We start from the raw sequence: 13,995 nt of genomic DNA, 5'->3' as shown, positions 1-13,995 counted from the left end.
CTGTGCCCACCTGCATGGCAGCAGCCAGGTTTGCTCACCATGCCCTGAGCATGGCTCTCCTCCACGGCCGGTGCCAGAGGGATGAGCCGCTCTCGGAGCACTTGGTGCACCAGCAGCCCCTCCAGCGCCCACACTCTGTATTTCTGCCACGTCAGGATGTTTGGCTGTTGCCAAAATACTCCTGCCTGGCAAAGAAAATGCACTTCCATCCTTTCCTGAAGCTCTCTGACTCGGTGGGTGCCCACAGAGCACCACGAGGCAAACCACACTCTGCCCATTACAAACTGCCTTCATCTCCCATTCAGCTGCAGCCACTGGATGTCAATGGATTAATTACAATCCACAGTGCCTGTTCATCCCATTCCACTGAGGTATTCAATAAATACCCATTAACATATTGGAGGCTTTCCATGAATGCATCTTGGAGTGAATGGGTTCATAAAAATACATCTTAAAACAAAATAAGGAGGATAATAGCAATTCTGTAACAAATTTAGCCTCATATACATCTCATATTTTAGCAGATGATTGGTTAGCAAATTGCATTAAAAGCCACAGAACTCCATTAGACCTGCCAGAAGATGCATTACAGCTCTGAGCAGACTCCAAGCCAGTCTACCTGGGACACACGTGCACTGAATATATAACAGTGGTGAAAAAACCCAATAATAATTAGCATCAAACTAAGTGGAGATGTGCTAAAACAGCCAGAACACAGATCTATTTTATACCTTCTTAAGCCTGTAAATTACCACATGGGCTGGTCCAAAGGCTGGGGATGAGTTTGGTGGCTACCACAGAGCTACAAGAATTAAGGAGGGACAGGGCAGACTTTTCCACTCTTTCCTGCAGGAGAATCTGGCACAGAGCTCGCTCTGTTGCTGCAATAAACAGCAGCTCCCTGAAGGGAAGAGATTGAAGGCAACAGCCTCTGCTCTCAGTAATGACCAAATGCAGCCAGATGCTATCACTCCTCCTGAAAGAACTTTGCCTCCAGGTCCTACAGGAACATAAACCCTACCTAGTGGTGCTTGCATATCAGCTACAGATGTCAGCTACTGACAAGCTCTTGTCTGAGTTTTTAGGGCAGAAAAAGGAGGTTTGGTTCCAGCTGGTTTAGTCTGTTGATGGATCTGGGTTGCCCTGGAGCAGAAGATGAGCAGGATGGGAGGTCTGTGCCTCCCACCCCTGCCAAGGTGTCCTCAACAGGAACCAAAGCTCCTTGCTGCAGAAGCAGAAGGTTAGAGAGAAACACATCAGCATTCTAAGAGTAATAAAGACATGAGATTCCCATCCTGCCCATCAGGCCCTGGCCAATGGTTCATTTTGAAGGTCACTGCTGTAAACTGCAGGAAATTGTAACATCCCACGTGGGCTTACAGCCACAAGAGTCCCCCTGCACAGGAACCCTCCCCTGGGCACCCAACCCCCAGGTTTGGGGAGGTGCTGAGTGGCAGGGACACAGCAGCTCATTCTCTGGTTCACCACACAGTCATGGAAATGCCTTTCCTCCAACTGCCAGTTGTGCTCAGGGCATTGCAGAGGGCTGTGCCAAGGGCAGGTGAGATACCCACAACCTCAGCCTGTATCAGCAGCAGGGTGTGCCCTTCCCCTCAGCAGATTCTTAGGGCTCCATGCACTGCTCCTGAATTTTCCTGGCAGAAATGATGTTTTTTAACCCCCACCAGCAATGGGTTCCTTGGATCTTGAGGGTGAGCAGGATGCAAAAGGGACATTTGTGCAGCAAATCTCCCTGTAGCAGCTATCAAATAACAGCTGTGAGACTTCAGACTGAAATAGGAACATGTGCATATTAAATATAAGCATGTATTGCTCCAAAGGTTAGACTTGATGATCTTGGGGGTCTTTTCCAGCCTTAACAATTCTGTGATTCTCTGGGAGACAAACAGTGCAGTGACTCTGCCTGAACCTGGTGATGGCTCTTGGGTTGCCACAGACCAGGGGCAAACTAATCTGGGGTATTTTGCTCCAAAGTGAGGACAGCAGGACAGCAACCCAGGCTGCATGTGCAGCTCCAGCAAGGGGAGGGGAGGGAAGACTCCACTGGTGGTGGCAGCTCCAAACCCTGGGAAGGCTGAATTTTTCTCCCTGATTAAAATGAAGGCTGAATGACGTGGAAAAGCAGGTCACAGAGCCAGACAGGAGAACAAAACCACAGGAAGAGTCTGTCTGGGCAGCATCTCTCAGAAAGAACTTCACAATCAGGCAGTGCCTGAAAGCAGCAATTGCAGCAGCCACCACATCACACCAGAGCCCTGCCCTGACACTGCAGGAAACCAGGATGTGGGAAAACCCTGTGGAACACAGTTCAGGGCAAAATACAGCCTGAAAGGGTATTTGAAGTGTTACCCTGATCTTCCAGACTCAATTCCCTCATTTAATTTCATATTTAGAAGGTGTACAGACACCCTGTGACACCCCAAAGTGAGGATATTTCATTCTCTCTTTTTCCCTCTGCTCATTTCTTGGTGCTCTGCTGTGAAATCTCAGCATTCCCTCTCCCTGTTCCATCCCCTCTGCACTTCATCCCATTCCAGCAGTTTTGGGGGCTCCAAATCCCTGCAGGGTTTCAGCAGGACCCTGTTCCAAGTGCTTCGGTGTCCAGGAGGGATTGGGATCCTTATTGACACATCACTCAGGACTGTGGGATGAACAGAATGACAAATTCAAGAGACAAACTCAGCACACCTTTTTTTTTTTTTTTTGTTAAATCACCACAAATTACTTCTCTAAGCAGCAATTTCCTAAGAACTCTGCTGGGCCATGGGTGGGGAAAGCCACAGGGGCTGAGTGTGGCACAAGCAGGAGTTCAGCAATGGTTGGCACCAAGAGAAACTAAAATTGTGCAGCAGAGTTTGCCCCTTCTGAAGTTTTGATCATCAAGAAACTCAAGAACGAGCTTTTTATGGTGGTGCTGAAGACAAACAGTGGCAAAAGCTGAATTTTGTCTCAAATCCTGATGCCACTGAAGCAGCTCCAAAGCTTTTTACTTCTCTCTACAGGCTGGCACTTTTTTTTTTAATTCTTTTTGGAAGTATTAAAGCAGAACCAACCTTTGAGTTCAGCTTATTCAGCTTCCCACTGCTGGCTTTTTTTTTTTTCCCAAGTTTCTATCTGGCCATCCTGGATTTGTCAAGGAGATTTTCTCCTGTGAAGAACATGAAATAAAACCATCTCAGCTGTGGCTCTCCACAGATTCTCTCACTGCCCTGGGGATATGCACCGTGCCTGGGGAGTTCCTGATGGCTGCCCTGGTGTTGTGATTGCATAATTAGCACTGCAGCTCTGGGGGGCTCTCAGTGCCAAGAAAGGACACCCTAAATGAATGAGGAACTGCCTGATGGGCAGATCTCCACACACACATTTCTCAAAAATGACAAAACACCTGAGAGCAGCTAAGGACCAGCAGGACCCTGGCCTGGATGGTGAGGAATGGGAATATCAGAGGGGAAGGGTAATATGGGAGGTTTCACCCTCTGCACCAACTCTAGTGGGACTGAGCCTGCCTTAGATATTTTTTTTCATGTAATATGGAACATTTTTGGCCTTAAAAGTTTTGAATCTGCTCAACCAGACAAGGAAAAGATGAAGAACATGTAAATGGAGAAGCAATTCAAAGCATCCATGGGATGCCTGAAAGGGCAGAGAGACCACTCAGAGCAGCTCTCCCCAGATTCAAAAGGAAAAGGCCACTCCAGAAACTCCACACTTGGAAAAGCAGGAGCAGAAAACAAGAAAGAAGAGGAAAACAGCAGCTAAAATATTCTGGGCTGTGTAAAAGAAAACAAGATTTAGGAAAGTTTGCCCAGGATGAGATTTCATGTAGTCTTAGTCTCATTTTAACCATGACTTTCCCCATTTTTGGTGAAAAGACATTTTTGCTTCATGTGTTTGCTTCAAAAACTCCTCAGAAAGACAGACCAGGAGTGAAAATGAAAAAGAAATGCAACACAGAAGGTCTGGGTCCAATTTTCCTTCAGAAATGGCCTCTGGTTCTGCAAGGCCATAAGGAAGCCATAGGAGTGCCTGAAATTCCTCATTCCCAGCTCAGAGAAAATGGAAATCCCACTTTTCACATCCCTAACTGCATGATCTGAAGGTGCACACAGAATTGTGGAGGTGCTAAAAGCCCCCAAGTCCAACCATCCCCCAGCACTGCCAAGGCCACCACAGAGCCATGTCCCCAAGGGCCACCTGGCTGTCAAACCCCCCAGGGACTGGCACTCAACATGCACGTCCAGGGCTGTGACTTCACCACCAGCTGTATCTGCTCTCAACTGACATCATTTTGTGCCTGCAAGTGCCCCAAACCACTGTGATTTGTGCATGTGAAACTGCTCCCCCTGCACACTGCAGGTACAATCAAATAACAGTTTTGAGAAATGGTATTTGCCTGTTTTTATGCACCACTGAGTCACTCCTAAGTGCTTATAAATATTTAAATCTCCTCCTCCTGCCAGAGTGTGTGTGGCCACTGGACATGGGCTGCACTACATCCCTCTGAAGCTCTGCCTTGTCCTGCACTGAAAACCAGGATTAACAAATTGATGCACCCTGAGCAGCAGTGTCAGATCTCCAGCACATTGGCTTCTGGTGAGCCTTCTCTGCAATTTGTAGGCAATGGATTTCCAATAACAACCTGTAATTAAATCACTTTCTCTCAGTCAGTCGTTACACTTTTGAGCCTGTTGACATTTTGCAGGTGGTGTCTGTGGAAATGAGAGATGGGAACAAGAGAAATGGCTTTGAACTGAAGGATGTTTGGTGAGGGGGGAGGGAGAAGTTCTGCCCTGGGAGGGTGGGCAGGCCCTGGCACAGGTTGGGCAGAGCAGCTGTGGCTGCCCCAGCCCTGGGAGTGTCCAAGGCCAGGCTGGAGCACCCTGGGACAGTGGGAGGTGTCCCTGCCCATGGCAGGGGTGGCACTGGATGAGCTTTAAGGTCCCTTCCAACCCAAACCACTCTGTGATTCTACATGTGAAGAAATCCTGGAGTTTGGCCATTCCCATGTGAGTGTCCTGGTTCTGACAGGGAACTGGGACATCAGGAACAGCCAAACCAGAGTCAGGAGCCCTCCCTGACTGTCCACGAAGAAATCTGGACAGCAATTCTTGACCAAAAAGCATGAACCCACAACCACTCTAACCATATCTACATTTTCCATTAATTCTGCCAAAATTGTATTTCAGGACTCTCTTAATTAAGTCATAACAGCAACATCTCTAATCTGAGCAGAGAGCAAAGCTAAGGAGCAACTCTGGGTGAAACAATTCATGTTAGAACCCCATCACCTGCTGCAGAAATCAAAGCTGAATGGTTTGCAATTTCTGCTTTTTGGCTTGATTTTTTTATAACCTTTAATTTTGTTTCTGCTACGGGATTGCACAATTAAATTCTTGCTAATAAAGATAACTAATAACGATGATGATAATAATAGTATGAAATTAAGTTCAAGTGCCCAACAAGTTGCCTTTATCCCACCACTCCTCAAGGCCAGCAGGTATGGGCAGCTCTGGGCAGCTGGAGGGGAGCTCATTCCTGGCCCAGGAGCTCAGCCCTCCTCCAGCCCTGCCCTGGAGCAGAAGCAGAGGCTGCATTTGAAGTTTGGGGATCACATCACTCACAGGAGGAGCAATCAATGCTGCTCAGCTAATGAATTATTGCCAACTTTGCACCAATATCTGCAGCAACATGAAAGGAAAATCACATAGCAGGGAGATTCCAGCATGGGGCACCACCTGTCAATATTTCAGGGCTGTGATTTGATCCTGGAGATAAGTGTTGCTCCCACACTGCTAAAGAGAACACTGCAAGCAAAACACTTTATCTCACAATATACTTGTCCAATATAATTATCTGGGCTTGACCAATCCAGCTGGGAGGAAACAGCAACAAATGCCATGGAGAGCAGCCTCAGGAAGCTGGGATGGGAGCAAACACTCCATGTGAACGTGGCCTTTTAAAGGTGCAATTGCTGCTGGGGCTCACAACATGTACATGGACTGCATAAATATATATTTATATACACACATATATGTGTGTGTGTGTGTAAATATATAAATATATGTACACAAAGATAGCAAATGTGGGTATTCATTCTCCTCAAACAGTATTTTTTATCATTATCACCTCATTTATGATGAGATTGTACAACCTCATGAGTTGGATGCCCTGAAATCTCTATCAAGAACAGACACACTGCTGAAAGTTTCCTCACTCAACATCTCCCATGTGACCCAACAAGTCCCTTTTTAGGGTTTATTCCCTCCTTCCCAATGCAGGGCTTTGCTTTTGCCAGGCCAGCACCAATCCCCACAATTCTGGGACAATGACAAAGCCCCAAAGTAGCTCCCAGTGAATCAGAAACATGCACAAATCAAAAATAAATCTGTTTTGTACTCCACACTTCCAGTGAGCCTCTGGAGGGGTTGGGGATGGATGAATCCCTGCTCCACACCCTGTGGCTGTGGGAATACAGTCCTGGGGATTTAAGGATCAGTGCACTAAGGCTGGGGCCAGCTCAGTGCTGCTCCTCTGTACTGGCAGTGATTAAACCCAACACCCACGGCCAGCCCAGACAGGAAAAAAAGAAGGAAAATCTGACCCAGAACAAAATCAGGGAGGGAAGAAAACTCCTTGTAAAGAGGAGGAACCTGCAGCCTCTTCTACATTCATTCCTGCATGAAATATGCCCCTACTAAACAATATTTGTGTTCTTTAGATAAAAATACCTCCACAGATGAGAAGATGCCTCTCGTCTCAGAGAAACAGCAATTTTCTGTCTACGTGTAACTTTTATGCATAAATCATTGGACTGAAAAACAACAATTCAGTATTTTCCTTTCAGACTTCCTTTGTGGGTTGCTTTGGTCCAGCTCTGCATCAGGAGAGCACTCAGATGGGCCCTGAGCTGCAGTTAAAGGGGATCTCACTGCAGCTTTAATAACTCCTCATTAGCAAACTGTGCTGACAGGGTAAAGGCACTTGGATGGAATGCAGGATTTCCCTCTCTCTGACATATCTGTGTGACAAATTGCCCTGGCCACGGTGATGATGACAGAGATCTAGAGGACTACACTGATTTTCTTCCTTCAGCTGGGCTTGCCCATCTGCCAACCTGCCACTTGCCCGTTAGGGAAGACAACAGGAATGCCAGAAGTGACATGGCTAATTCCAGTGACCTCCAGTCAGCCACAGCTCCAGAAATTCTATCCAAACCCCACCCATCTGAGCATCCTCAAGGCATGACTCAGCTGGGGCTGTGCTTGCCAACTCACCAGACCATCTCTGTGCTGATTAATTAGATGTATGTTCTGCTATAGCTCTCAGGACAACTAAATCCTTCATTTCTTGCTCATTCACTGAATCTTTGTGGCAAAGAAAAGACAACAGACAGACACATTTGCCAGTGCTCTATTTTTGGCATGTGAAAAATCTCCAGATCATCACATTAAAAATGATTTTTTTAATTATGATCCTGAGACTCCTTAGCTAATAAAAATTTAGTCACAAGAAATAGAAGACACCTACAAGTGTGAGCTGCCAGGAGGGGGTTTCATCTGTCCCATGTGCTACTCATGTATGATGAAGGCAATTTGAGGAGTGACACTTTAACATTTCTAGTCACCCTCACAGACTCCTAACAGTTCTATTCTTGGGATTAAGGAACAAAAAAACTCCCAGAAAATCAGAAGAAAGATGAAAGCTTTAGTGGAAAGGGCAATATTTCTGTCCATAATCCAAACCTGTGCAGTAGAATGTGTATGGAAAGGATTAGCATGATTAGAAATTGTGACTAAAATAGCACCTATGAGTTGTGGGGCTTGTAAAGGTGAAACCACATTTCAGGAAAGGTAAAACGTTGGATTTTTCTCATCCAGGCACTTTTCATTCATTTACAGACAATCAACATGATGGGGATGAAAAAAACCCTTTGAGTCCCTGAGGGTCTTGGAGAGAGGAGGAGTCAAGGGAAAGAAGAGACACCCAGAGGGGGAGGAAGAGCCTGTTTGTGGCTCTGGGGGGCACAGCAAGGCCAGCAGACTCTCTGAAATGAAATGCAACTTCCAAAGCAGCACGAGAATGACAAATTGGGCAGCTCTTCCCATTATCAAGGTCATCTTCAAAGCTTTCCAACACTGCGACACCACCGGAGCTCGGGGCTCCGAGACAGATGGGACGGAGCTTCTGAGAGGAGAAATGACACTGAGACTCTCGGAGGCCACTCAATGCTGGGAATTAAGTTCCTCAGCTTGCTGGGCAGCCATGCCCACAGCCTGATGCCAGCTGTGCCCACAGCCTGGTGCCAGCCGTGCCCACAGCCTGCTGCCAGCCATGCCCACAGCCTGCTGCCAGCCGTGCCCACAGCCTGCTGCCAGCCATACCCACAGCCTGATGCCAGCTGTGCCCACAGCCTGATGCCAGCCATGCCCACAGCCTGGTGACAGCCGTGCCCACAGCCTGGTGCCAGCCGTGCCCACAGCCTGGTGCCAGCCATGCCCACAGCCTGCTGCCAGCCGTGCCCACAGCCTGCTGCCAACCATGCCCACAGCCTGGTGCCAGCCGTGCCCACAGCCTGGTGCCAACCATGCCCACAGCCTGCTGCCAGCCGTGCCCACAGCCTGCTGCCAACCGTGCCCACAGCCTGGTGCCAGCCGTGCCCACAGCCTGCTGCCAGTCATGCCCACAGCCTGCTGCCAGTCATGCCCACAGCCTGCTGCCAGCCGTGCCCACAGCCTGGTGCCAGCCCTGCCCACAGCCTGCTGCCAGCCGTGCCCACAGCCTGGTGCCAGCCGTGCCCACAGTCTGGTGCCAGCCGTGCCCACAGCCTGCTGCCAGCCGTGCCCACAGCCTGCTTTCAGTCATGCCCACAGCCTGCTGCCAGCCATGCCCACAGCCTGCTTTCAGCCATGCCAACAGCCTGCTGTGCAGCCATGCCCACAGCCTGCTGCCAGCCGTGCCCACAGCCTGCTGCCAGCCATGCCCACAGCCTGCTGCCAGCCATGCCCACAGCCTGCTGCCAGCCGTGCCCACAGCCTGCTGGGCAGCCGTGCCCACAGTCTGCTGGGCAGCCATGCCCACAGCCTGCTGCCAGCTGTGCCCACAGCCTGCTGGGCAGCCGTGCCCACAGTCTGCTGGGCAGCCATGCCCACAGCCTGCTGCCAGCCATACCCACAGCCTGCTGGGCAGCCATGCCCACAGCCTGCTGGGCAGCCGTGCCCACAGCCTGCTGCCAGCTGTGCCCACAGCCTGCTGGGCAGCCGTGCCCACACCCTGCTGCCAAGCATGCCCACAGCCTGCTGCCAGCCATGCCCACAGCCTGCTGCCAGCCGTGCCCACAGCCTGCTTTCAGCCATGCCCACAGCCTGGTGCCAGCCATGCCCACAGCCTGCTGCCAGCCGTGCCCACAGCCTGCTTTCAGCCATGCCCACAGCCTGCTGCCAGCCCTGCCCACAGCCTGCTGCCAGCCATGCCCACAAGGCAGGGCTTGGGGCAACTTCAAGCAATAAAAGGATCACTCCAAAGGGCCAAAAATCGGAGAAATGTGCAGGATGCTGTACCTTCAAACTGCTGCTGCAACCAGATCCTGGCTCAAAACAAAGCAGACAGTTCATAAACTGAATTTAATGAAGGAAAAAGTGTGAGAAGTATTTCTGAGATTTGGTTTCTGCAATGCTTAATAAAGGGAAAAAACACACTGTCAACAGGCACTAAGTTTGCTCCTCGAATCCCCCAAATCTGGAAAGTTGCAAGCAATGAACTTTGGGTTTAAATTAAAAGCTGATGAGCTCTTGATAAAAGCAGAGGTTCTGGGAAAATTGAAAATGGAGCTTTTCAGTTCCCTTCAGATATAATATCCCTTTGACAGATGGCCATTGTTACACCTTGGGTTTTGTTGCAAGAGTTTTGCAGTTTATTCACACTATCTCTATTCATTGACTAATATTTTGTACTTGTCTTATTTTCACTGCCTGCTTAAAATTCACTGAACCAAAATCTGCTTGAAATAACTCTTGGAATTCAGGTTTGAGTTGCTGTGACTCTGAGACCCAAATATGCTCCCAAAGAACTGCATGTCCAGCCTTTATAGCTGGGTTGATTCACTTTATGGCCACAGTTTGTAAACCACATCCAGATACTCTGTAGCTCACCATAACCCTGAATATTTTCTGTCTTTGTTCTTTGGTATCCCAAAGGAACCAGCATCAACAGAACTCTCCACCACTCAGGTGAAGGAGACAATGTGGACCTTTCCCAGGGAAGGACTTCAACAAATGCTTAATTTAAAGCATGAACATAAAGTTATGAAGAGAAATGGCACACAAGGAATTATTTTATCACATTTTTACACAGCTCTGTGATCCACAGATGGTGCTGAGAGATGTATGAGGGTTCCACACTGTAACACACTTACAACATGCAGAGAACATCATTCCCAGGCAGAACATTCCCTTAATCACCTTCCCCACAGCAAACTGACTCACATCACCAAAGCAGCTTCAGCCAGGTTTCAATCCTCAGGTTCCTCAAACCACACACTCAGGTCCACAGACCTGGCCAGTCCACCACCATCTCCCCACTGCCAGAAGCAAGAACCAAGAACCAACACAAACCACAGGAGAAGACATCAAACCCGACACACCTGCACCAACCTCACCCTTTGGAGCACAGTCACCTTCAGAACGAGCCTTCCCTGGCATTCTCATGGCATTACAGACCAAAAGGCACCTGTGCTGCCCACAGCTGGGCAGGCAGCAGTGCCCTGGCAGGGATTCCCAGCTGGGAAGCCCCGGGGCAGCCAGGGGGACTCACGGAAGGCCGTGTAGAGCTCCTGCAGGCTCAGGCGCCCGTCGCTGTCGTAGTCATCGAAGCGCAGAAGGTCCTCCAGGGTACAACCCAACAAAGCATCTTCCAGAGCCTCCTTCTTCAGCAGCTGTGGGGCAAAGGCAACAGGCAACCTTAGATGCCATGGGAAGGTACAGGCTGCTCACCCAGCAGACTGTCCATTAAATGACCTTTGGGGACGTGTATCTGTATCTACATCTAATCTATATCTGTATCTATATCTATCTGTAAATATCTGTATCTACATATCTATAAATATCTATATATATCTGTATCTATATATCTATCAATATCTGTATCTATATCTATCTATAAATATCTGTATCTATACCTATCTATAAATATCTATATCTATATATCTATAAATATCTGTATCTATATCTATCTATCAATATCTGTATCTATCTATCAATATCTGTATCTATATCTATCTATCAATATCTGTATCTATATCTATCTATAAATATCTATATCTATATATCTATAAATATCTGTATCTATATCTATCTATCAATATCTGTATCTATCTATAAATATCTGTATCTATATATCTATCAATATCTGTATCTATATCTATCTATCAATATCTGTATCTATATCTATATATCTATAAATATCTGTATCTATATCTATCTATCAATATCTGTATCTATATATCTATAAATATCTATATCTATAAATATCTGTATCTATATATCTATCAATATCTGTATCTATATCTATCTATAAATATCTGTATCTATACCTATCTATAAATATCTATATCTATATATCTATAAATATCTGTATCTATATCTATCTATCAATATCTGTATCTATCTATCAATATCTGTATCTATATCTATCTATCAATATCTGTATCTATATCTATCTATAAATATCTATATCTATATATCTATAAATATCTGTATCTATATCTATCTATCAATATCTGTATCTATCTATAAATATCTGTATCTATATATCTATCAATATCTGTATCTATATCTATCTATCAATATCTGTATCTATATCTATATATCTATAAATATCTGTATCTATATCTATCTATCAATATCTGTATCTATATATCTATAAATATCTATATCTATATATATCTGTATCTATATCTATCTATAAATATCAGTATATCTATCTATCAATATCTGTATCTATATCTATCTATCAATATCTGTATCTATATATCTATAAATATCTATATCTATATATATCTGTATCTATATCTATCTATAAATATCAGTATATCTATCTATCAATATCTGTATCTATATCTATCTATCAATATCTGTATCTATATCTATCTATAAATCTCTGTATCTATATCTATCTATAAATATCAGTATATCTATCTATCAATACCTGTATCTATATCTATCTATCAATATCTGTATCTATATCTATCTATAAATATCTGTATCTACATATCTATAAATATCTGTATCTATACCTATCTATAAATATCTGTATCTATATATCTATAAATATCTGTATCTATATCTATCTATCAATATCTGTATCTATATCTATCTATCAATATCTGTATCTATATATCTATAAATATCTGTATAAATACCCATATCTAGACATATCTACAGAGAGAGAGATCTATACAGCTCCACAGATATATCATATCTGGCATTGCCCATTTGCTTTGTATCAAGATACAACTGATGCTCCTATTCCTGCAGCACTTCATGGACTGGGGAAGGGGAGACTCTTCCTTCAGCAGCTGCAGCACAGAAATGTATTTTCACTTTGCAAATGTATGGAAAAATAAATATTCAACAGGGAAAAAGGAAAGTCTGCTTTTCCTTTCTCCTCTGTAAGGAAGGACAAAATTGTGTTCCCTGCTTTTAGGACCAGGGTGGGGAGGAGTGGATGGTGCACTCAACATTAATGTGCTTTGCCAGCCCATGACAGTTTGTTTCTTTTGTGTTTTCCACATTTCATTTGGGTCCTCGGAATTTATTGTAGAACGTGAAGGAAACTGCTGAAATGCTGCATCTTCCAGGCAGGAAGGCTTTTTGCTGTAGCCCAGGGACTCTTTATTTACTATTCTAGTCTTGGCCCATTATATTGAAGCAATTTAAAGTAATAATGCTAAAAAAATGACCCTTCACCCAGCGAGTAAAAACATTCAATACAAGAGAGATCAACCATAACTTCCAAGATCAATGTCCTAAAGATGGAAATTTCCCTTTGTCTATGTTTGTATTGAAAATTGATTAACTTTTCCTAAGATTGACAAGTTTTGATTTAATGTCAGGAAAGAAGAAACCCAATGCAAACCACTTCAGCTGCAACACATCCAGCAGGTTCATGACTCCGACTTTAAAATGCATTGAAGATTTGCATGAAAATAACAACCCAGTTACCACCACTGTTAATAGCCCTGTAAAACTCCATGGGAATTTCAGTGCTGTGTCCAGAGGGATGATACTGGACAGGGTGTGCCAGCAGCCAGGCCAAACTGCTCAAACAGAGGGGGATGGACCATCTGCTGCCACTTCTTTTGCTCAGAGCAATTCTGATGTTGAGAACACACAAGTGGGTGTTGCTCTGCTGCAGGACCATCACCCTGGAGAGTCTCTGCTTCCAGTTTCTCCTCTGGGCTGGATCCCTCTGCAATGAGTCTCCCAAGGATCCACCTTCAGGACTTGCAAATGACTTTTTTCTGCAGCACTGCACGTTACCTGCCTCATTTTTTTTACCTTGCAGACAAGGTTATGGTGCTCAAGAGACTATTTTTCTTTTAAATAAAACACAGCAAATGCACAGCACCAGCTCATCCAGCAGCCAGAGAGAACAAGATCCCACAGCACCACGTTGGGCTCAGCTTGCTCTGCCCATGGGCAGTGAAATTCTTTCTTTGGGGGAATTTTCAGGTCACAGAGAGCTTCTAATTAAAGAGCTAATGCAAATCAATCACAAATCTACCTAACGAAGCAAGAAAAGCTCTGCTTAGACTCTAATCTGGACACCTAAAAATTGCTTATTACCTAAGAAAAAGTCCCTTGAAACCCGAGTGGATAAACTGGTCTTGTAAGAGGACATGAAAATCATCTTGTCAGAGTTAAAGAGAGAACTAAAGAACTGCCATGGTGCTCACCAACTGTGCCAGGGCTGCTGGCA

General features: G+C 45.6%; 1 protein-coding gene across 4 annotated transcripts in view; it reads right to left on the bottom strand.

The window, feature by feature from the left end:
* Positions 1–13,995, bottom strand: part of FSTL4 (follistatin like 4) — a 231,406-nt gene that overhangs the window by 90,336 nt on the left and 127,075 nt on the right. For all 4 annotated transcript variants that reach the window (XM_071570400.1, XM_071570404.1, XM_071570403.1 and 1 more), the window contains one exon: positions 10,831–10,951. In XM_071570400.1, coding sequence (XP_071426501.1) covers positions 10,831–10,951 — 121 coding nt within the window. The remainder of the gene's footprint in view (positions 1–10,830; positions 10,952–13,995) is intronic.

Source organism: Pithys albifrons, chromosome 15, assembly GCF_047495875.1.
Source record: "Pithys albifrons albifrons isolate INPA30051 chromosome 15, PitAlb_v1, whole genome shotgun sequence".
Taxonomy (NCBI): domain Eukaryota; kingdom Metazoa; phylum Chordata; class Aves; order Passeriformes; family Thamnophilidae; genus Pithys; species Pithys albifrons.
Note: the sequence above shows the minus strand (reverse complement) of the source record. Positions and strands in the feature narration are given on the sequence as shown.